The sequence below is a fragment of the Felis catus genome, chromosome E2 (genome assembly GCF_018350175.1).
Source record: "Felis catus isolate Fca126 chromosome E2, F.catus_Fca126_mat1.0, whole genome shotgun sequence".
Classification (NCBI taxonomy): domain Eukaryota; kingdom Metazoa; phylum Chordata; class Mammalia; order Carnivora; family Felidae; genus Felis; species Felis catus.
The window spans coordinates 57106321-57130052 of NC_058382.1; the positions used below are offsets into that span (position 1 = coordinate 57106321).

The 23732-nt window shown below is 61.6% G+C and overlaps 2 protein-coding genes across 2 annotated transcripts in view; both read right to left on the reverse strand.

The window, feature by feature from the left end:
• Positions 1-5347: 5347 nt before the first annotated feature.
• SLC38A8 (solute carrier family 38 member 8) lies at positions 5348-22473 on the reverse strand. Its single transcript, XM_023245242.2, has 11 exons — positions 22175-22473; positions 21729-21919; positions 20253-20451; positions 16965-17106; positions 15758-15859; positions 13673-13730; positions 9743-9857; positions 8805-8952; positions 8417-8625; positions 7694-7745; positions 5348-5543 (listed from the first exon to the last, which is right to left on the reverse strand). Exons 1-11 carry the CDS (start codon positions 22212-22214, stop codon positions 5450-5452), a joined length of 1350 nt encoding a protein of 449 aa, XP_023101010.2. The 5' UTR covers positions 22215-22473; the 3' UTR covers positions 5348-5449.
• A 307-nt stretch (positions 22474-22780) lies between these two features.
• Positions 22781-23732, reverse strand: part of MBTPS1 (membrane bound transcription factor peptidase, site 1) — a 61331-nt gene continuing 60379 nt past the window's right edge. Inside the window, exon 23 of the transcript XR_006590645.1 lies at positions 22781-22799. The gene's annotated coding sequence lies outside the window, so the exon portion shown is untranslated. The remainder of the gene's footprint in view (positions 22800-23732) is intronic.

Genomic DNA, 23732 nt, shown 5'->3' on the forward strand with positions numbered 1-23732 from the left:
GCCGACCCGAACCTGAGGGATCAGTTTCCACTGGAGGCCAGTCCTCCGGCCCCTCCGGAGGTCAAGCCGCTACCTCTGGGCTGAGGCCCCCGCTCAACAAAGACGTTTGGGGTCAGGACATTCCAAGGTCCTAGAGGTCACGTCCCAGGAGCCAAGGGCAAAGGCCAGATGGCTCCGGGCACAGTCTTGGCACACCCGTCAACGAGCTATTCAACCACACAGGAGACCGAGACCCTCGACTTACCCCTCAAGTCAAGTCCTGTTCTACTATCTCTAACTTCCCCTCCTCTGTCCCCTGTCTTGGTTAGCAGCAAAGGTGTCCTACACAAAAGGCACAAAGGACGAGGAAAGCGAGAACCACAGATCCCCCTCCCAAGGCAGGAGGGAGGGCAGAGACGGAGGACGGAAACCAGGGCAGGTGGGAACCCCGGGGCCAAGGATGTGCCTGGAACAGGCAGCCTGTGACAGGGGGAGGGATCAAAGCGGTCACTGCTGGGAAGGTCCTCTGCCCAGGCCATCCCGCCGGCTCGGGCTCCCGCCTGCCGCCTCCTGGCCGGGCTCAACGCTGGCCCTTTGTACAGAACCAACACGGCACGGGCACGTAGGAAGCAGAAGCATCAGACTTGAGTCCTAGCGGCGCAGGTCCGAGCTGCAGGTGCTCGCAGCCGGCCTCCCAGAGCCCCTCGTTTCTCATCTGGAAAGTGGGGGGGAAGACCCTTCTTTGAAGACTGCCCGGCCCCCAAGAATGGTGCATCACTGGGTCCCGCCGGCAGCTTCGGGAAGCGCCCCCGAAGCGGGGGCTGCTCTGAGGAGCTCAGCTGTTTTAAAAATATTCTCAGAGGGGCGCCTGGGGGGGGCTCAGGCGGTTAAGCGTCCGACTTCGGCTCAGGTCATGATCTCACAGTTTGGGGGATCGAGCCCCACGTCGGGCTCTGTGCCGTCCGCTCGGAGCCTGGAGCCTGCTTCCGCTTCTGTGGCTCCCTCTCTCTGCCCCTCCCCCACTCGTGCTCACCCTGTCGAAAACATTTAAAAAAATATTCTCCGAGGGCTGAGGCTCTCTGGGGTGCAGCCGAGGATCCCCGGGAGCTGGGCGGGTTACACTGTGCTACCCATGACGCCCGCTGGCCCTAGCTCTTGGCTCATGTCTGCTGACGGCAGCCCACGAGCTCTCGGTGCCTCCCTGGATGCTGAGGGGGTGGGAGCAGGCTCTGAGGAGAACAGATTTCCACCCTAAAAGGCATCAGAGCTCCCACAACTTACACGTCACCTCCAGGCACGCAGGCTGCCTGTGTCACCCTGGGAGCCGCAGGTTCCCGGGGGGGACACAGAGAGGCCAAGTAACTCACCAGAGGTCACACAGCAAGCAAATGCCGCCACCTGGATCCAGACCCAGCGCTGCCGGCCCCCATCCCGTGCCCGAACTCTGGTGCCACACGGCCCAGACAGCTGGGGAGGAACGGCTCCGGGTCGGCACCGGAAGACCTCAGGTTCCTCGCGTAACGACCGTTACCGTAGGGCCCGGCCGTTCCGTTCCCAGGCCCACGCTGTGCCCCAAAACACAGCAGAGATGCACTTAAGCAAATACTTGTGCCCGAATGTTCACAGCGGCTTATTCACAGCGGCCCAGAAGGCGGAAACGACACCCTTTGATAACGGATCAAACAGAACGAGGTCCGGCCGCACAACGGAGTATTATCCAGGCACAAAAAAAGACGGAAACACCGACCCGTGCCAAACACGACTGGCCCTTGCAAACGGGACGCCGCGTGAAGGAAGCAAGTCACAAAGGTGACACAGCGCGAGATCCCGCTCACATGACAAGATGCCTGCGACGGTTAAGTCAATAGAGATGGAAAGCAGACGAGCGGCTCTCAGGGGCTGGGGGAGAGGGAGGAGGGAGCGACTGCTGAGGGGGGTGGGCTTTCGTTTTGGGGAGACGAGGGTCATTTGGAACGAACGGTGGTTACACAACACCGATCGACCCTGAATCGCACCCGTGAAGATGGTTAATTCTGTGTTATCTAAATTTCACCTCAATTAACCGCCCCCCCCAAAAAAAACCCCAATCAACTCACCTGCCCAAATGGAGACCTTCACCACCTGCGTTCGATGGCCGACGACATTCTTGCTGTGCCCAGTTCAAATCCCGAACCTCCCGCCGGAGGCGTGCGGGGGCGGTCCTGTGGGGAAGGGGGGCAGGTCCTCAGGGGACCGGCAGCACCCGGGGCCGGTGTCCCTGCCCGACTGCCTGGGGGCACCCGACCCAGCGGCAAGGTGCTCCCCCCGCGCCCCTCAGGGCAGAGAGCCAATCACTGTACCCCCGAAACAGCACTCGGTCTCGGCCGCAGCTAGTATTGGACAAGAGGGTCTCCACGCTCAGGCGTAGGTGTCACCGCGGCCCGGGACAGGTGACAGGCCAGGCTCGGTGCCGCCAGCTCTTCAAGTCCATTGCCACTCACCCTCACGGCCATCCCGGGGCCGGGGGGGGGGGGGGGCTGTCCTTGGCTTTGTTTGGAGGAGAGCCAGAGGATGGAAACTGAGGCCCAGGAGGTGGAAGGAAGGAGTGGGTGCTGACCCACCGGAGGGAGGACGCCGAGGCTGAACAAGGCACCAAGGCGGTTTTCCTGGGTTAGCAACCTGAGCACAAGGGCCGGCCAAGGTCGCACAGCTGGTAGATGGCAGGCTGCAGACCCGGAGCGCATGCCCAAAGCCCTCCGTGACACCACGGTCCCCTGGGTCCGGGACACCCCTTCAGCCCTTCCTTCCTGCTGCGGTCAGAAACCTGAGGGAGTCCCTTAGTGTCAGAGGACAGCCCCAGGCCAGCTCGTACCTCCATCGGGGGGGACATCAGAGGGTGATGGCCCAGCGGGCATTTCTCTGACGGCGTCGTGTCCTTGCATGATGATGGTTGAGGTGACAGTCCTATGAGGATCACATCTGTACCAGACACAGGTTGAGATGAAAATTATCGTCCCCAGTGGTGGTTTGCATCACCCCTTGAAGAGCCCCAGTCTCTTCTCTCTTGGCACTGTCAGTCCACTTCCTCCCTGTTACCCTTTCCTGCTTTTGGATGAGCCCGAGGACCCTATTTCCCTTTTCCCTTGGCTGCTAGGAAGCTCACTATTCGCCTAGTCTCAACCTAGGTTTTCTGGAAATAAAACCACCGTTGCTCAGGTCTCCCCACATGGCTGCCGTAGATACGTTATCGCCTTCTCTTTTCACAGAGAGCCCACTTGGCATCATGCTAGATGCCCACATGCGGTTCATAAACTCCCCCAATTTTGACATCGCAAATGGCAGAACCAGCGCTCAAAGCCAGTAGTCTGAGTCCAAAGCCAGTTCACGCGATGCCCCCGTTTTATGGTCCTACCCTCACCCGACCACGCTTGGTTCTTCTCAAAGACTCCGTGAATGGCCCCGCCACGGCCCCAGCCTTCCCGGCCACCGCCGCAGCACTTTGGGGAAGCATCTAGGGGACCACTGATTGATGACTCCATTCTCACCACTGGCTGTGGGGCACTTCTGCCGCAGCACCTTGTCCTGGTTCCGTGGCCACCGGACCCACGGTGTGTGGCAGGGTGTGTAGCTCATCGGAAGGCCAGTGTAGGAGACGCTGGTGCCCCAATTACTGGGTCAGAGTCTACACATGCAACCAGGGCGGAGGAGGCAGCAGGTGCATCCTCGTCCTGGGGCTGGGTGGATGGGGTCACACCCCCTTGGCCACTCGGGAGTGTGCGCTAGAAAGAAAGTGGACAGTGGAACGTGACCCCCCCCCCCCCCAGTTGGTCCCGACCCCAGCTCTGTAGCTCACAGGACAAGCAGCCTGGACTTTTCCAAGTCTCAGCTGCCTCCCCCTGTAAAATGGATGAATTTGAAAACATTACGTGACCTCAAAGAAGCTGGACACGGAGGCCGCGTATCGAACGAGTCCGTTGGTACAGAACGTCCAGAAGGAAGAGATCTGCAGAGACAGCAGATTCGCGGTTCCCGGGGCTGGGGAGTGACTGCTAATGAGTGCAGGTTTCCCTGGGGTGACAAAAACGTCCAGCTGGTGACGGCTGGACAACGTTGTGCCTCGGCTAACACCCACTGAATCGTACACTTTCCAAGGGTGAACTTGACAGTAGGTGAGTTAGAGCTGAAAGCAAATCATGCAGGTGGACAGGCTGGAAAAAAAAACACAAAAAGGGTCCTGGCACCACTGGCCAGGGACACATCACACGACACAGCAGAGCCCGGCCCACTGCCTACCCTGAGGGAGAGGTCCTCAAACGTCGGCCCCTCCTGGATCTGGCCACAGCCAACCGCCGGCTTCCGGGAGACGTCCCAAGGCAGAGGGAGAGTGGCCCGAACGCAGAGACCTCCAGGACACCCCAGGTCCCGTAGAGAGTCAGTGCTGGCAAGCACAGCGACCCAGGAGCAGCTGGGCCGCAAGCGGCCTCTCCCCCCACCCCCGTTCCCCCGACCCTGACCCTGGGGCAGACCTCTGGGCCCCTCGCCCTCAGCCGCAGGCGTGACACCCGGAATTGGGGTGGGGGGGAGGGAACTGCACACAGCTCACTGGGTTTCCAGGCTCTTTGGGTCCAGCCAGAGAGAAAGGGACAATCCCTGGGACCCTCCCATCAGAGTGCGGGCCAAAGCAGGGCTCCCTGGGCCTCAGCCCCTACTTCTGTTATGAACTATGCCCCTTAGAAATATTAGGTTGAAGTCCCCACTCCTAGAACCTGTGACTGTGACCTTGTTTGGAAACAGGATCTTTGCAGACCCTAAGGAAGTAAATTCAGATGAGGTCATCCTGGACGAAGGTGGCTCTAATCCAATGACTGGGGTCTCATACGAGGAGGGAAATTTCGGGGCTCCTGGGTGGCTCTGTCGGTTAAGCGTCCGACTTCGGCTCAGGTCACGATCTCGCGGTTCGCGAGTTCGAGCCCCGCGTCCAGCTCTCCTCTGTTAGCGAAGGGATCCTCTAGCCGCCTCCCCTCTGCCCCTCCCCCACTGGATCTCACGGTCTCTAACTCAAAAAAAAAAAAAAAAGAGACTTGGAAGGACACACAGGGCAGATGACCACGCGGGAAGGGAAGGCCAAGAACCGCCACGGATGGCCAGCCACACCGCAGGCTGGAAGGGGCAGGGGGATCCTCCCCGATAGGCAGCGTGGCCCTGCCCACACCTGCATCTCGGGCTCCCACCCCCAGACGGTGAGGGGACCCTTCTGCCCTTCGAAGCCCCCAGGTTGTGGTCTTTGTCAAGGCGGCCCGAGGACTCGAATCTGCCCTCCTCGGCACTGCGCCCGAAACCCTCTGAACCAGCAGGAGCCCAAATGAGCAGCCTCAGGAGGCAGAAGGTATCCATTTCTTCAGCATCTTTATGAGGCAAGGACATGGGTCGCACAGCCGGACGCAGGCAGCTGCACCAGGGCAGCCATGGGGCCGGGCCGACCCCCTCCCGCTCAGAGGAGTTCCAAGGCGGCTGCCACCGTGCTCTGCCCGAAGATGAAGGTGCCCACGAGCACGGAGACCACTCCCCACGCCTCCAAACAGCACCTGCCAGGCCAAGAAATACACATCGAGCACGCTCTCCTCCGGAGCTCTGCACAGACAAGCCAAGTGCACGCCGAAGGCTGATCACACGAAGCCAGGAGAGCCACCAAGTTGGAAGAAAAACCCATAGTATTCCCCCCCACCTGTCGGGATGGGTTTCCAAGACAAGGGGAGAGAAGGGCCCCCTGCGATTAAAATCACTGCTTCGGTTAATCCCGTTCCTTCCCTGGGGGAGGGAGACCCTTTTCCAGTCCCTTCCCTTTGGGGGCAACGGGAGGAGGGGCATGAAGCCCCCCTAAAAACGATGAAGGAGCGGAAAGCCCGAAGTCACCCACGATGGGGACAGCGGCTGGCCACGGGGACAGAGGCGGTCGCCCTGACAGCCACTGAGGCCACATCTGCGAGCTTCCCGACGCACCAACAGAGACTGTGCAGACAAGAAATGAAATTCCTACAGACGGCAGGGCGGCCGGACACATTTCTGGCCCCATTAACAAAGGCCACAGGACCCGATGTTACGGAAAGATGGTCTCCAGTGAGACAGAATTGTGAACACCCCCAATACGGAGGTGGGGAGAGCGTGGGGAATGTTCTCGGGCCTGCAGGCTCCTAGAGCGGTTCTGAGGGATCAGAGGCCCTACGGCAGCTCTAGAGTTAAAAATACCTTCAAAGCCCACCAGTAAAAACTGTTGTGAGCTTGGATCAAGGCACAAAACAGAAGCATCAGGGCCTTCAAAGACCACTGCCGGGAAACAGCCGCAGGTAGAACGCCCCAGACCATCATGGCCGCCCCAAGCCCGAGTCAGGTTCAGAGACATCCAGAAAAGCTCTTCCCCCAGAAGGGAAGGAAGCCTTGCCCACGCCTGTGGGAAAACCAGGCCGGGGCTCGATGAGGCGGGAGGGAAGGAGAGACAGAGACGCTGGCCTCCGGGGGGAAAACCAAGCCCCCAGCTGCTGGAACACAGGAGCATCTATCCTGGGCTGAATGACAGTCCCCAGGATTCGTGTCCACCCCAAACCCGTGAACGCGACCTTGTTTAGGAACAGGGTCTTTGCAGATGTAATGAAGTTAAAAATCCGGAGAGGAGATCATGCTGTGTTTGGGGTGGGCCCTCAGGGCAGTGACAGGTGTCCTTACAGAAAGGAGGCACATGGGGACTTGAGGCAGAGAGCCCCAGAGGGGCAGAGATGGGGGTGAGGCAGCCACCAGCCAGGGACACCTGGAGCCACCAGAAGCAGGAAATGGCAAGAACAGAAGCGGCTCTCAGAGGCTTCAAAGGGAGCCTGGCCCTGCCGACACCTTGACCGTGGACGTGCGGCCTCGGCTGGGAGAAAACGCACTTCTGCTGCGCTAAACGCCCCGGCAAATGTAGGACGGTGTCCCTTTACCTGCCTCGGCCTCAGTTCTCACATCTGCGGAAGGGAAGGAAGAGCCACACAGGCCCCTGCTGAGGTGTGGCAAACCCGTGCGTGCACTCTCCTTCTCGGTGGGGGGGGTGGGGGGGGTCAGCTGGGCCCCTCGAGGGCAAAGGACAGGGCCCCAGTCATAGCCCAGGCCTCCCTGGAGATGAGGGCCCTCTTCTGGGAAAGAGCGGGAGCCCCAAAGCCTCTGTCTAACCCACATCGTGGAGCAGGGAGGAGGCAGGCGGGAGGCCCGGACCCAGTCAGCCCGGGTTGAGTCCCAGCGCCGCCCTGACTTGTCACGTGCCCGCGGACAAGCGTCTGCCCCCTCGTCTGTAGGAGGGGTATCCTGGTATCGTAAGGAGAGGACTGAGGGCCGGGCACTGAGCAAGGGTCCAGCCAAGACCCGCTAACCTGCAGACACAACGTGTTACCCTTCCGGCCACACGGCCTCCGCAACGCAGGGTTCCGCACAACAGGACCCGCCTGTGCCGCAGCTTGCGGCAGAGACGATCACCCTCTGAGGGCAAGGGAGGGCTGAGCACCGGTAGTGTGTGGGCGGGCCCCAGTGTGGCTGGCAGGGGTTCGATTCCTGGCTCGGACACCGTGTCACCGTGGACAAGCCAAGCCCCGTGGCCTGTCGTTTGTCTCACCGGCAGGACGTGACCTCCGTGGGCCCTGCCACGTTCCCATTCTGCTCCCTCTGAGCCCCTCAAACGCCCACGCCGCCACCCTAGTCTGGGGACACTTACCTGACGCGTGCAGCTACAGGCTGGACGTTAACGGCACAGATGAGGCACAGACCTGCAAAGGACACACGGGGCCACTCCAGCTCTCCACTGTCGAACCCAGAGCGGCCCGGAGCTCGAGAGCCTGTCCCCACGGACCCGGCTCACCATCCCCCTAACACCTCGGCCCCCCTGAGCCTCTCCGACGACAAGCCCTGAGCGCCGCCTCCTCTGGGAGGCCCCCGGGCTCCCCAGGCTGCAAAAAGCCTCAGGCCTCCTTGACTGGAGCTCCAGCCACCCACAGGGGGAAGGTTTTGTACGAAACCATCCGTCTCAGAGACCGTGTTTGCCTCCCAGGTCCGGGGACCAAGACAAGAAGACGACACTCACAGGGCACCTTTGAACCGCGTAAATTTCACGTGACCAGAAAGGTTAAAAAAAAAAAAAAAAAAGAAATCCCACAGTGCACGGTGGCACCGGAGACTGGACAAGGTCAAGGCTGACCCGGCACTCCCTGCGCCCCGCCCCGGGAGGCCGCTGGGCCTCTATCTGACCACCTGCAGGATGGGGTGACGGCAGCACTCCCAGCGGGTACGCCCATCGAGGGTCACGGAGACGTTTAACTCAAGGCACGTACAGTCCACGGCCCGTGTCTGGTCAGTAAAGCCTCTGCGGGGCTCCCACCCTCCAGAGTCTCGAGTCCCCCACGGGGAGACCGGGCAGAGCCGAGCCGAACAAGGGCCTCACCCGGGAAAATGAAGATAAAGAAGGAGCTGATCCCGCCGATGATGCTGATGATCTCACTGAGGTCGGGCAGGAGCAGGGCCATGGCCAGCGTCACGGCGACCCACAGGACGGTCAGTGGCACCCGGACCCACGGCCCCGAGGGCTCCGCCAGGGCCCCGGGCCCACACGCCAGGCACCAGCTCCTCCTCCAGAAATCCTGCATCACCGACCTGAAGGCCACACACCACGGGCGGCTCCAGCCCCGCGCCGGCCCCCACCGGGCACCCTGCACACCCAGCGGGGCTCCGGCCCGTCACCGGGCGCCGCTCCCCAAGGACCGCGCCGACCCTCCCGCAGCTCAGTCTGGAGCAGACACCGACATACAAGGGCCCCGCGGGCCGGACCTCACCTCCCCAGGAAGAGCGCAATGGGGTAGACGGTCACGATGGACACTCCGAAGAGGGCCCGGGCCACGATGATGACCACGTCGTCGCCCGGGTAAGACATCAAGATGTCCGCAGAAACTTCTGCCCCGAAGGTCAGGAAGCCGTAAACCCCTGGGAGGCCGAGAGGGCGGAAGGCCGGGAGAGGGGGGTGGATTAGAAGGGCGCCGTGCCGGCAGGAGACGTGGACGGAGGGCACAGCACGGGGAACGCCGCGGACAGCGGGCACTGCGTAACACGGCAGCCGCGTCCCCGTGCTGTCCTCCCAAAGCTAACGGCGTCGTGGGTCAGCAAGCTTCCTGGGTGACCATGGTGGGCCCAGTGGCTGGCACACTGCAGCGGCCCAAGGGCTCCCCGGGTCAGGGGCTCCAAAGCCGTGGGCGGGAGGAAAGCAGGCAGCCAGAAGTCGGCCCGGGCCTGAGACCTGGGCTGTGCCACGGGTACGCTGCGTGACCCCTGAGCGGGTCCCAGCCGTCTCTGAGCCCCACTTCCACGCCCCTCGGAGACTCTTCTGCCCGGAACCCAGGTCTGTGGGCACCCACGTCCGTCAAAGCCACAAGGGCGTTTTGTAAATCGCTACCCAGAGATCATGCCACGCGCCGGTCACTACCGTCCCATCGGACATCTGTGTGGCAGGGCGTGGAGCGTGCGAGCAGGGTCTCAGCTCTGCACGTCTAGCCGGGGGTCCCTGCCGGACAAGCCACGGAAGCCGTCTGAGCCTCAGCCACTCCTTCCGTGAAATGGGGACTTCCCAGGGGGGCCAGGAGTAAACGGGCGAGGGCTGTGACACCCCCCGGACCCGGCACGGCGTGGCCCGGCATGCGGTGAGCACTCCTCGGGCACACGTGATTCGGGGTCTCCCGCGCCCCCTGCCCAGCTCCGCGGTGTACTGGTGCTGCCTTACCTGTCAGCGAGTAGACGAGGCAGCAGGCCAGCAGGGACAGCACGGAGACCAGGGCCCAATGGGAGAGGCTCCGATGGGTCATGCTGCAGTAAATGGACACCCCGGCTTCGTGACACTGCGAGGCAGGGGCGGGGCTCAGGGGGCGCCCGAGGCACCGGGAGCCACCTCGAACGTCTCAGGGCCCCAAAGCACAGGAAGCCACCCACGGGTCCGCCGACAGTAGGAAGTCTAGCAGGGAAATCGGCAGACGGTCACCCGGGAAATATGACACAGCCCTGAAGGACGAACACAACCTCGCACAGGACGGCCTCGCGGCCAGAACGCTGAGCAAGACGAGAAAACGTGTTTCCGGGGACGTGAAGTTCCGGTTACAAGTTAACCACCCTGGGGCAAGGGTTCTGGACTGCAGCGCCCTTGACATCGGTGGGGGGGGGGGGGGGCTGTCCTGTGTGCTACAGGATGCTGGGCAGAATCCCTGGTGGGGACCCACTGGACGCCAGGAACACCTCCGCCCTCATTGTGACAACCAAAAACATCTCTGGACGCTGCCCAATGGCCCCCTAGAACTGCTCCTAGTCGAGAACCACCGCTTCCGGTGACAGAAGGGGGCTGCTGTGGAGCAGGACAGGTCACAAGGGAGCTTGTGGGGGTACCAGGAACATTCTAGATCTTGACTGGGCTGAGGGTTGCACGGGGATAGACACAGCCATGATTTATGTGTTTCACATATACTTAATAATGTCATGAAGAGTTTGAAATATAAAACACCTATGGCCAACGTCAAGGACTTTATTTACTTGGGGCAGGACCTGGGCAGCGGCATTTCACCAGCAGCCCAGGAGACACACAGCTGGAGTTGAGAGGCAAGACTTTATCTTGATGCCCCCTATGGCTTCCAGACTGTTCTATGGTTCCTTCCACACATCAGCCTCTTTACTCCCTTCCGATCAAAACCAAACATGCGGATCACCGCCTCCTGCCCACTCTCCAGGCTGCTAGCCACGCCTTCCTCACCCACTGAGCTCAGTTCGCCTCTGTTCCTCCTTGCTGCCCCAGGACATTTGCTTGTGCTGGGTCTACGACCTGGGATTCTCTCTTGGTACGGCCAGCACCTACCCTTCCTTTCAGAAAGCTCTCCCCAGCAGAACTGAGCTCTTCCCTGTGTCCCTCCCCTCCCCTCCTGAGCACTTCTGGGTTTGCTTGTTCAGGATCTGTTAACTACATGAGAGCGAGGACCACATTGGCTTCGCTTATGCCTCTGAACTCAGGCCACACACAGAGCCCGGCCCACAGCTAAAGAACGTTCCAGGGAGACTCAATTGCACACCCATTAACCCACCCAGCAAGCAGGAAGCCTCCCCCACCCCCGGCTCCCCAGCACTCAAATGCTTAATAGTCCCACTTGGTGCCAGTGTGAGATGCCAGGTAGTCAAGCAAACAGAGCTCCCCCCCTCGTGGAGCATGATGGGGAGGGGCACGCCCTCGGGAGGGGTAGGGGGCACACACATTCACTCAACTCCCCTGCAGGGGCCGCGTCCGGGGGAGACTGAGCACACACACCCTTCCCCCCGACACTCGTGCCCCAGGCCGCCTTGACCTTGCAGGAGCCTGCTGGCTGCAGGTTGGCTCAGCCAGGCCCCGGGGGCTTTATCCTCAAGGGGAGCCTCAACCAGGGGAAGCCAGGGGACCCAGGTTCCCGCCTCCTGTACCTACCCCTATGGCATTTCTCAGGTACATCCGCATGACTCCCAGAACGGCCCAGACCTCATGACAGGGGGTCTCCCTGTCTCCCCATCCCCGCTCCCGAGTACACACCAACCCCCAAGGCCCACAGACTCTGTGGGGTCGCCCAGGACGCCACGCGGTGGGGGTCTCCAGGGCACGGCCAAGCGCAGGGGTGGGGACAAGACGCTCGGCTGTGGCAGGATACCGTCCAGCCCTCCCCCCAGGTTGTCCCAAGACCCCTGGGCCGTTTCTCCTGCCTTTACACCAGCTTTTACACGGCTCCCAAGGACAGGGCTGCCCGGCTGGGACAGGGGACGGGACCGGGGCGGGGATGGCACCGGCTCTCTGCTCCCAGGGCAGGAGAAACGGCAGGCGGAGGAGCACACTGGCCGGGGAGCGCAAACAGCCCACACGTCGACCGGCTGAGGAGCGGTCTGCAGGCTGCACTCGATGCGGCCGACGACCACCCCGCAGCCACAGGAAGGGGGGCAGCGAGCGGCACAGGGCACGGCAGGGGCGAACGTGGAGAGCAGCACGCTGGGGGACAGAAGCCGGGCCCAAGGGAGCCCCTTAGAATGAAATGCCCGAAGCAGATCCGCAGAGAGACACGTGGGTGCCAGGGCGTGGGGGCCGGCCACAGGTACAGGGCTCCTTTCGGGGCGTCGCCAGCGGCCAACGAGTGAACTGTTTGCCACGGACTTAGACCTCAACACGGCTGTTTAAGAACAGCAGCCGCAGAGAAGTCCCGGGGTGGCGAGCTGGCTGGGAGCCGAGCCCGCACCCCACGTCTGCCCCTCCACGGCCCTCGCGCTGCGCTGCAGGCTGGACGGGGCGCCCCGCTGCTCGCTCGAGGGGGCGGGGAGCGGTCGGGCCAGGTCAGAGCTCCTGAGGCCAACAGGAGACTTGCCCTTCCCGCGCCACCCCTCCAGCAGGCCGCCCCTCCTCCTCCTCCTCTCTCCCTCTTCACCCTCAGCTGCCCTCCGCCCCCACCCCCCCACCCGCGGAGCCTGGTCTCCCCTGGCCTGAGCCCCACCCCCACCCTGCGATTCGCGTCTGTCTTCTCCCAGCTCTTCATCGCTGCCTCCCGTGTCCCTGGAAACCACAGCCCAGGCCCCGGTTGCTAGGAGAACCGGCTGACGGAGCCGAGGCAAAGGTGAGGGGGGCAGCCCTCGGAAGCATCTGGAAAGCGGCCCCCGCGGCGCAAGCCTGCCGCACCATATGGTGCCCGGGCGCGGGAGAGAGAGAGATGAAGGCCGCGTCCAAACCGCTGACAACAAAATCGTCGCTTCAGCTCTTTGAAAATACGGGGCGTGCGAGAAGAAATGGGAGACGTTCCTGCGAGCGGCTTGCTGCGCCCCAGAAGCGATATTTCGACTGATTTATCAAGAGGATAAATGGAAACGTTCCAGGGTTGGTTTTTTTTTTTTTTTTTTTTTTAAACGATCCTCAAAGAAAACCCAAGATGGAAAAAGCACAAACAGGAGCTGGAGGACAGAGAAGGGGAGGAACAAGTCAGGCGAGAAGGCACAGCTGTCGGGCCGAACACCACTTGCCCCTGCGGACTCGGTTTTACTTTGGGACCCGTCTGGGGGTGGCCGTTCTGCCTCCACTGCACCCCTGTAACACCACGGGGGGGGGGCACCTACCTCACCCCTGCAGCTCTCCCGCCGCCTCACCCCTGCCTGCGGCCCCCTCCCTTCCCAGGCTCACTAGCCGAACCCGCTCCCTTCCCCCGTCGCCTCCCACAGTTCGGCCCACCCCCACTCTGTGCCACTCCGTCACATGCTCCCCTTTTCCGCCCCGAACGCCTCCCGAGTCAGGATCTTTCCTCCCCCAGGCGCCAGGGACAGCAGCCACCTGCATAAAGGCGTGCTGTCTAAGCGGGTGGCAACAGGTCCCCAGTCAGGGAGACGGCCCCGGGAGAATTTCGCAGAGGAGGGAACAAGCTCCGGAGCCCCACACGCTGCCCCGGACCCAACAGACGTGCTGCTGGGGTCGGCAGAGGCCGGGTGCCCAGGTTCAACAGCAGTTCACCCCTCACCGAGCCCAGATGCCAACCGACACGCACAGCCTCCAGGAGACCGCCCACCTCGCCCCGTAGCGAGTCTTCCACCTTCTTTGCTGACACAGGGCCACCCTCTCCCGAGGGAGCAGAGTCACCACAGCCCCCCAAGCCACGCACCTCCACCCGCACGCTGCCATTACCTGGAAACCGAAGCAGATCGTAGGGAAGACGCTGAACACGGAGGTCCAGGAGGAGGGGCTGCAAACGGACAAGAACAGGGGTCTGTCACAAAAAGTTCGACTCCCAACCACCGCCACTTGAGGAGGAGTTTTAAACAATACCAGGAAAACGTAACTGAGCCGGGCTGTGACACAGGCTTGTTAATTACCAGGAAAACGATGCATGTGGCACACTGCATCTTCTAAAGACACCTGTGCTCACATTTGCTAAGCTGACCTTCTCCACGGAGGACAGGGCTAGAAGGAATTCCCAACTTTCCGTTCCCATTGGGGTCGGGGGCGGGGGCGGGGGCACTGGCAGCATCCATCAAATCCAATAGGGCAAGGATGGCTTGACCGCCACCCAAACTGCCTGAGAGGACGGAGCCATACACAGGGCAGAGCCTTGAGGTCCGGCCCCCCTCAGGGGCCCCCAGATGAGGACCCCCAGCTCCCTCTGACAAGCTCTGGGTACCAGCCTCTGGCACCTGGGGGGACATAGTGGAGTGAGAGATAAGCAGCACCCGCTGGGGTTGGCTCCCCCATCAGCTCCGGCCCACTCCTCTCTTCCCCTTCTCAGAAGAACTCTCTTCCCTGGGCCCAATCCACTGGGACCCTCAGCCCCTTCTCCCGCCCTCATGAAGCTCTCGTCCCATGGCCAGCAGCCTCCGTGGCTAAATTCAAAGCTGGGACTCGGTCCCGCGTGACCCAGCAACAGCATTTTGGCGGCCGTCACCCCAACCTTCTTGAAACTTTGCTCACTGACTGCTGAGGCCCACTTTCTATCCTCCTCTACGCTGGGTTGACTAACATCCCCCCGGGTTTATACCCATTGGGAACCTCAGAACAAAGCCTTGTTTGGACACAGGTCTTGGTAGAGGTCATGAGGGAAAACGAGCTGAGGTCACACTGGAGTGGGGTGGTGGTGTGACCAGAAGAACAGACAGACACAGACAAGGCAAGCTCCTATATGATAGAAACAGAGACAGAGGAATATAACCATGTGCCAAGGGACGCCAAAGATCGCCGGGGCCACCAGAGGCTGGAAGGGGCAGGAAGGACTCTTCCCTGGAGGCGCTAGTGAGAGCTCTCCCCCCTCCCCCGCCCGCCAGAAGCTAACCCATTCTGCACCTTCTCCTTCCTTCTCTTCTCCCAACACCTCCTCCTCCCGTCCCTGACCTCCTGGTGCCGGACTGAGCACCACTGGCTCAGCGTACCGTTCTCACCCGGGCTGGCGGCCTCAAATGCCCCCTCGGGGCCGACACCCACGGCCTTTCTCCCTCCAAGTCCGGACCCCTCTCCGACCTCCAGACACGCAGGTCTGACTGGCCACCTGACGTCTTCATCGGAGGTCTCAGAACCGCCTCCAACGTAACATGTCCCCACGTGACTTCCTCCCCCCGCCCCTGCTCCCGTCTCATCCACCCCAGGAAACAGCACTGCCACCTTCCCAGCGCTCAAGCCCAAAGCTCAGAGTCGCCCCAGCCTCTTCTCTGCGGTCCTGCTTCCAATCCGTCGGCCAGAAGAGGCCACGAAATTCGTGGAGCCTGGCGCAAAATGAACACGCTGGCACCTTGTTCAGGGGAGAATTTCAGGATGGCGGGGTGCCTGGCGGGGCTCAGTCGGTTAAGCACCCGACTTCGGCTCAAGTCAGGATCCCACGGTTCACGGGTTCGAGACCCACGGCGGGCCCTGGGCCGACGGCTAGGAGCCTGGAGCCTGCTTCGGATGCTGTGTCTCCCTCTCTCTCTCTGCCCCTTCCCTGCTTGAGCTCTGTGTGTGTGTGTGTCTCTCTCTCTCTCTCTCGAAGATAAACGTTAAAAAAAAAAAAATTCAGGATTGCAATAGCAGGCCATTCAGCCACGTGCAGGGCCCTTCTGGGTGACTGCTGGTCACGTGCCCGTGGAGATGGCCCTGCCACGAGCAGATCTGATTTCAGCCCGGCAGTGGCTTCCCAGCAAACCCCAAGCCCTCGGCACTGCGCAGCATCTCTGCAGGACAGCCCCTCCCCACCCCCACTCTCGGCCTCACACAGGACGCCATGAACCGCCGCCCCCTCACACTCACCTCTGTGTGGGGCGGGGCTCACGAGCAAGGCCTTGGGGCCCGGTATAGTACTGCACCACGATGACCAGGGCCAGGTAGCAGGCGGCCAGGGTGCCTAGGACGCTAATGCACACGGAACGGGGCGTTAGGGACCTCCACGGTGCAGCCACCCCATCACGGGAACACCGGCCCCGCCACACGCAGCCCGGGGTGACACAGAGCACCATCTGAGGGCCAGGGTGGCCCACGCCGGCTAGGTGTCGGGCAAGGTCCCCACTGCTCTGAGCCTCGATTTCCGTGTCTGTGCCGTGGGGACAGCGGGAAGCCTGTCTGGGGCCCAGGGGTCAGAGGCGTCGAGCTCCCGACCAGGCCGACACCCGTCAGGTCCGAGAGCTTCGGGAGCCCCCATCTCTCCAACAAGACAGCATTCCGATGTGGCACCCACACTGGGACGCCCTCGGCTCGGCCACACCAAAGCGGGGTGCACCCCTGACCTTGCTGACACGACAGGAGTGCCAGGCAAGGGCTGGAGCCCAGAGGGGACCTGGGTCCCCCACGTGCTCTCTCTCCGTTCTAGTTCTAAGGTGAAAAGTCTGTTGGCCTTCACGACACAACAGGGGAAGGCAGGTTGCAAACTCAGGTGAGTCCTTTCGTCAGGCTTTTTTTTTTTTATTTTCCGAAAGTATATATAAAGGGGCAGTTTTAAGTGGGCTAAGCTTCTGACTCCAGCTCAGGTCACGATCTCGTGCAGTTCGTGAGTTCGAGCCCCGCGTCCAGCTCTGTGCCGACAGCTCAGAGCCCGGAGCCTGCTTCGGATTCTGTGTCTCCCTCTCTCTCTGCCCCTCCCCTGCTTGTGCTCTCTCTCTCAAAAAACCAGTAAACGTTAAAAAAAAAAAATAAACCCAAAACACCTCTGACCGCAAGGTGGAACCCAAGTGTATATCTGGGGTCTCCCCGTGCCTGTGCGCATAAACCATCTGTAATAATGAAATCACAGAATAGCAGGCACGTCAATACACGTTCTTGTTTATCTCTGTTTTCTATCGCACGTACGTGTTACTTGGGTAACTTTCCCTCTTTTTTCTCTTCTCCAAAAGGGGAGGACCAGAGCTGGCCGCCCCCCTCATCCCTGGCAGGACGAACCCCCCGCCCCCACCCCCCACCTGCAGACGCCGGCACAGGTGGGGACCCTGGCAGGGAAGCGTCCGCAGCCCCCCCCCCCCCATACCTGGTGTACTTCTGGAACCCGATCTCGCGCGGGACAGACAGGGGCAGGATGACCAGCGCAGAGAGCGGGGGCAGGGTGAGGCGCTGGTCCACGCACCACGGCTGCGGGGCCGGGGGGGTGCTGGGCAGCAGGAAGCCACACACTGAGGGCAGGGAGGGCAAGAGGGTGGGGACCGCTCAGAGCTGCGGCCCCAGCACCCCCCAGGCTCAGAGCCCCAGCCACAGGGGTCCCTGCTCCCGGGCGGGCCGGGATCGGCCGGGGCAAGGAGCCCCACCTGTCACGTGCCACCACAGGGTCAGCAACCTTGCTGCAGATTCATTCAACAGCCATTCGGTGACCTTCTGCTAGAGGGGCCGCAACAAGGAAGAGGCCAAGTGGCCTGCCCTTGAGGCACCTGGGCCCTAATCCGCTCAAAAAAGAGGCTTTTCTGTTTGCTCATGAGCCCATGTGGGGGGGGGGGGGAGCTGATACTGAGAGCCGGTAAACGTCCCCCCCCCCCAACAGTGGCCCAGAGCGACGGCTTTGTCACACGCCAGGGACTGGAGGAGAACTAGGGCAGGGCTGAGCCGGCCAGTTCTGCTCTGCGTGGGACCAACTGGGGTCACGTGGGGGTGCGTGGATGGCCCACGGGTAGGCTGGTCTGGAGGGTCCGCGATGGCTCGACACTGGGTGTCTGGTGGGGACGCCTGAACCCTCCCTGCAGTCCTGGGGTCTCTCCCACAAGGACCCTCCAGGAGGCTAGGCCGGGGCAACTGGGGGCTCCCTAAGATCCCGGGGGAAACTGCCTGTCTGCTTAAAGGCTGGGCCTGGAACGGGCACCATGTCACATCTGTCATAGTCTGCTGGGCCAACGTGTCTCAGAGCCCATGCTGATGGGGGCAAGGGACACACACTCCTCCCAGCCTCCCACCAACCTCTCAGTAGGGGGAACGGGAGAACCCAGACCGGTGTCCCCCTCCTCCCCACCACAATGAAATGGAGAATTTGAAGTTGACAGAAGAGGCAAGGCCCGTGGGGGAGGGGAGAGCATTGGGGGAGGAGCAAGATGGCCTGGGGCTCGAAAGGGGGAAAGGATGGGGGGGGGAGGGGGGGGGGAGGGGGGGAGAGGGGGGAGGGGGGGGGAGGGGGGAGGGGGGAGGGGGGGGAGGGGGAGGATGGGGGGGGTGTCCCTCCTCCCAGGTCCCCACAGCCCTGCTGCAGAGGGCTGGGAGCTGAGAGATGCTTCCCGGCCCACTTGGGGGCACTTGCTGTGCTGGACTGTGACCCTTCTTTGTTCACCAAATGCAAGCCAGCCATGCACAGAAGACAAGACCTTACCCGAGTAGCTTGTTTCTACCGAACCTCTGCAAGGCTGGGGGGGGGGGGGTCCCAGGGTCCCACCCCGAGGTCACTCTACACAGGCACCAGGCACGAGAGCAAAACAGGCGTTCCAGGCCACCAACGCCAGGGGAATGCACGCACGCAGAGGTGCACAGAGACCTCAGGGAGTGCCAGACCCACATGGCCTCTGGGAAGGGACACAAGCCCCGCTTCTGCATCTAAATCTCCTCAGCCAGGATCCCAGCTCGGACATCTGGTCTCCAGCAGCCCCTCCCGGGCCCTCAACTTTCTAGAACATTCCTTGACGTCTTTCAGCACCTGTCACTTCTGTCATCGGTACCCACTGCACACAAGGACACCAAGCACCCCAACCGCCACAGGCACCCCCAGTCTTTATTTGGCCCCCCTGCCAAGAAGCCTGCAGAGACAATACATCCCCAACCCTCTAACCACTAACACACAAGCACACCCCAGGCCATCTGTCCAGAGCCCGTGGAGGAGGTCTGCGTCCTCAAGGTTGCTCGGATCACTCCAGATGCCCTCTGGTGCAACCACCTCTGCCCAGAGGTGGAACCGGACATGACCTCCACTTCACACCGAAAGGCAGGGCGCTTCTGTGCCCCTTTTATCCACCGGGAGGTTCAGATTTGCCAACCTCCATGCTTTTCGGGATACAAGCACCCCCCCAAGACACGGGCACCTGGAACCTCGGGACCCCCAGCACTGGGGGCCTTTGGTTCAAGTGACAGAAGAAATAGCAAAACAGACGACCAAAATCCAAGCGTATCTCTAACCACTTTCCAATTAAAAATTCCAACACTCCAGTTAAACACGGACACTGTCGAGACGATTAAAAAAAAAAAAAAAGAAAAAAGCGAGACCCAACTACATGATGTCCGCAGGAAACATACCTGAAACTCCCAAGTTACCTTTAGGTTCACAGTCAAAGACCCGGGGCGGGGGGAGGAGGGGGAGAAGCCAGGCAAACAGTCAAGGAAGCTAGAAGGACTAGACGCGTGGCAGAGAGGTTGGACTTGAAGGCAAAGTATTACCAGAGACGGGAGGCGACCTTTCATGATCCTCACGGGACAATTCACGGGTGGGAGCCTGCCAACAGAGCTTTGAGCACCAGGAGGCCAAATAGGACAGAATTCAAGGGTCAAACACACCAACCGGCAAACACAGCTGATTTGCACGCTCGCCTTTCACCACCTGAGGGAGTAACTCCATTTGGAAAAACAATCAGGGAGGCTCGGGAGGATCTCATCCAAGCCGTGGAGCACCTAGAGCCAATGCAGCGTTCTAGAACACTCCGCCCAACTGCACCAGGCACGTCCCTGAAGGGCCCCCGGAGCGCCCACCACGACTGATCACATGGGGGCCCAGAGCAAGTCTCCGAGGCCAAAGACTGAAACCACACGGAGCGTGTTCTCTGACCGTGGCACAAGTAAGGCAGAAACCAGAAAGCGATCTAGGAAACTCCACAAGTAAGTGGAAACTGAACCACACAAGCGTCAACACCCGTGAGTCCAGGAAGAAATCCCAGCAAGAATTCGCAAATACGCTGAATCGAACAAAAAGGAAACCTATCAAAGCAGGCACGATGCGGCTAGCAGTGTTTGCAGGGAAACGGTCCACGGGGGACGAGAAGCCAAGGGGGCCTGGGCTCAGGCCTGGACGTCCATCCCCAGATTCAAGGTGTTACTGGCTCGCTCTCCAAAGGGACTTCTCTGCAGTTGGCTTGGCTTCCCTATCGGTAAACTGGATTGTCCCCACTAGACATCCGGCACGGCCCCTCCCCCTCCATGACTCCCAGGGTGCTCATTACCACTCCTGCTGCCACGATGTAAGGAGCTCAGGGGTGGCCTTGGCCTCTGCTGTCCCCCCAAGGCCCCCCCCAGTACCCACATCCCGCTCATCAACCAGAAACCCCCCGGGGGTGCCCCCCACTCCTGTGCCAGTACTTACGTTTCTCCAGCTGGTCCCCAATCACCCTGAGGAAGGCCACAGAGATCATGAGCAGGTTGACGATGAAGCAGGCCTCACACAGCTTCCCCAGGGCCGGGCCACACAGCCCTCCAACCACACCCTGGTAGGTCGTCTGGCCGCTGACAGAGGCAGCATAGCCCAGGATGACCAGCCCGCTGATGAGAAAGACCAAGGAGACCTGCGGAGCAGGACCGTGGGGCCAGGGTGACCCCCAGCCCACCACCCGAGCCAGCTGCCCCGCAGGCTTTTTTTTTTTTTAATTAAGTAGGCTCGGGGCCCAACATGGGGCTTGAACTCAGAACCCTGAGATCAAGAGTCGCACATGCTTTACCGACCGACCCTGCCAGGCGCCCCAGACCCTTGGGACTTTGATATCACTCTCCACCAGGCCTGTCACCCACACAGGCCACCTGGAGACCAGGGACTTCTACCCAACGTGCTACCAGGCCCGCCCCTGCCCGGAGATCAGAGCCACAGGGCAAGCGATTGTCGAGGCCTCTCGGGCTGTATGTCTCTGCACCTGGGATTCCTACTATCCTGCCCCAGTTGGATAAATGAGATCTCAGAAACCCAGAGAGTCTCAATTACTCCCCTAAAATCCTGTGGGTTGTGGGTTAAAAGAACACACGTATCGTTGGAAGAGATCCGACCGATCCACCCGTACAACCCTAACCCGTCAGGACTGAGAACCCACCACCGTGCCCCGGAGCTCTCTCGTGTCCTGTCACCCAAAGAATCTCCTGCCCTATCGTCCCACGGTTACCTATTTTCATAGGCCGGACACTACGCAAGCTAGGACCGGGCAGTTTCCCGAAGGACAGAAAAGGCCCCGTGGCCACGATCAGCTGGCCGCCATAAAAAGGCAGTTAAGACCACGTCTGTGGACCAGCTCCCCACACAACTCAGCTGTTGCTATCAGCTGCGGAAACAGAATCTTCGCAAATAAAATGAAGCTGTGCTAATTAGCGGCCCTCCTCCGCTGGGGCTGTCCAGCCCTGGCCTTTCTAGAAGGGAGTTCAGGCTCCACATGCAGCTGGCAGGACTGGCTGCACGGCTGTGACGGGGCGGCGGGCCAGGCCGGGTGTGGGGTGGGGGGGTGGGGGTCACAGCATCTTACACCCGATCCGACCGCACGCAGGGCTCAACTTTCAGCATCGAGCTGTAACCAGCCGGTGAGAGCAGCCAACTGGCCAGGTGACCGCCTGCAGATGATCACTTGAGGCAGGCGCCTCCCCACCCCCCACCCTCAACAGCCTAGGGGTGCTCGCCACTCGGGGCTGCGGTGGGAGGACCCCGTCCCGCGGCAGCTGAGCAGAGAGCGGACGCAAACGGGAGTCTCCAAAGGGGTCGTTTCTACAACAGGCAGCTCCCCAGGAGGGATGCTGAGGATTCCCGTCTGGATCCCACCCCAGGAGACCCGCCCCCCGCCCCGAAAAATGCTCCGCAGGTGCTTACCAGCTCCACCAGGAAGGCGGGGGTCACCCCACCCGCCTTGTGGAAGGCCCAGGGGAAGTTGAGCAGGCCGGCCCCCAGCGCGGATTTCAGGAGGATGAAGACAGCGCCCAGCGAGGACAGAGAGGGGCTGGCGGCTGCGGGGACCGGCTTCTCCGCGAGGCCTGGGCTGCCGGCCGTCGGTCCCTCCATGGCTAGAAGCAGCAGGGAGGCGGGGGTGGCGGTGGGGGTGTGAAGAGGCGCAGTCCTCACACTGCCCTCCTGGCTGTGACTGGTCTCGCTCCCCAAATCAGAGTCACCCATCTGTCCCAACGGCCCCACGCCACGGGCTGCCACGGGCTGCCTCGTGCTGCCCTTTTAAGTGACCCGCTCCCAGGCCCCGGTTTATCCTCACCGGGGGACCTCCTACCCTCCTCTCCCGAGCCTCCACCCCAGCCCCTCACCCTTACCCCCAAATCCAGACTTCAAGATCAGATAGTTGTCAGCCATCAGGGACAGGGCTCAGGCTTGCTCCAGCTGGTTCAGCGGCATTTCTTGGGCCCCACTGGTGGAAGAAGGAAGGTTCTAGCTGTGCCCGAGGTGGGGAGATGATTCGGGAATTAAGGGAGCTCTAGAGAGCACGTGTTGGGGTCATGTCTCAACACCAAGGGGAACAAGGACAAGAGGTCAGAGCCATCGGTCCCAAGAGCTTGCAGCGTCTGTGACTGCCAGCCTGAGGAGGGGGTCTTAAGACGCCCTCCCCTCCCCCACCCGGGTGAAGGCCCCTCCCAGGAGGCGGGGCTTTCCTGGCTGCTGAGGGTCTGATGGAGGGCAGCTGGGAGAGCAGGAGGGGCAGGCCTGCACCTGATCTCAGTCAATGACCTGGGCCCAGGATCCCTCTCTGAGGCCCCCCAGTCTGAGGAAGGGGGGCTTGGTTAAGAGCTCAGAGCTCAGCTAGACCATGTGATCTCTCCAAGCCTAGTTTCCATCCACAAAGGGGTCCGCGTGCCCACCTTGCAGCTCGCCGTGGGCCGTGGGGCCCGCTGTGGACTCAAGTGCGTGCAAAGGCCCAGGCAGTCAGCAGGTGCTCGGCCCCTGAAACGAATGAGCACATGAATCGCCTGGGGTCTTGTCAGAAGGCAGATTCGAATTCACCGTCCCCTCGGTGGAGCCCAGACTCCACATCACTCCCGAGGTCCGGGGAGGCGGGCGTTGCTGGTCTGGGACCGGACGTCGAGTAGACACCGCTTCTCCAACCTGCTGTGCTGTCCGCTGAGATGGCAGAATACAGGAAATTGTCCCCTTCGGGAAAACGCAGGTCCACGAAGGTCACATCCGGAATTCTAACGTGAACCTGCTTCACTCCTGGCACCCGGGCTCGAGTCCCCTTGGGGGCGTGTGACAACCCAGATTGAGGGCTGTGCGACAGACAACCCAGCGGTTTCTGACCCCGTGGGTCTGAGAATCTGCATTCCTACCCGGCTCCCCGGTGACGCGGATACAGCGGGTGCAGGGACCCCCTCTTAAGGACTGCGGCTTTCAGTTAACCATCTCCGGAGCCAGAGCCTCACCCGATCAGTCCTTATCTGGCGGACACCAGATCAGCGCCCAGGGCTTTTTCTCCATGTGGTTTCCAACGGTCTCCATCCCCTGACCGTGTCACCAGCAGACTGTTGGTCTTTGCAGGCTCCGCGTAGAGGCGTTGAGTGAGCGTTTGACCTGCTGAGTGGCAGGCGTGGATGCGAAAAGGGAGCCGGGATTGTGGCCCAGGAGCGCACAGCTGGACCGGCGCTCACCGAGTGAGCGATGCTGGGAACCGGGCCCTGTAGCCGGCGCTGGGCGTCTCGCTGGGTCCCCCACAGCGAATCCCGAGGGGGTGACACCATAGTGCTCGACACAGAGCGGGCAGTGAGCTCAGGCAGGTGGAGCAGGGGGCTCAGAACGGGCCCGCTGGCAAGTGACCGGCCCGGGGTCCAACCCTGGCTGCGTCATCCCAAAACCTGCTTCACCCCGCACCCTGCCCGGCTG

Coding starts and splice junctions, on each gene's coding strand:
- SLC38A8 (XM_023245242.2), bottom strand. CDS start 22,214: ATGGCTGACAACTATCTGATCTTGAAGTCTGGATTTGGGG. Junction 8,953..9,742: donor CCTCGTCTACTCGCTGACAG/GTAAGGCAGCAC, acceptor TCGGCCTCCCAG/GGGTTTACGGCTTCCTGACC. Junction 8,626..8,804: donor ATTGCGCTCTTCCTGGGGAG/GTGAGGTCCGGC, acceptor TGTGGCCTTCAG/GTCGGTGATGCAGGATTTCT.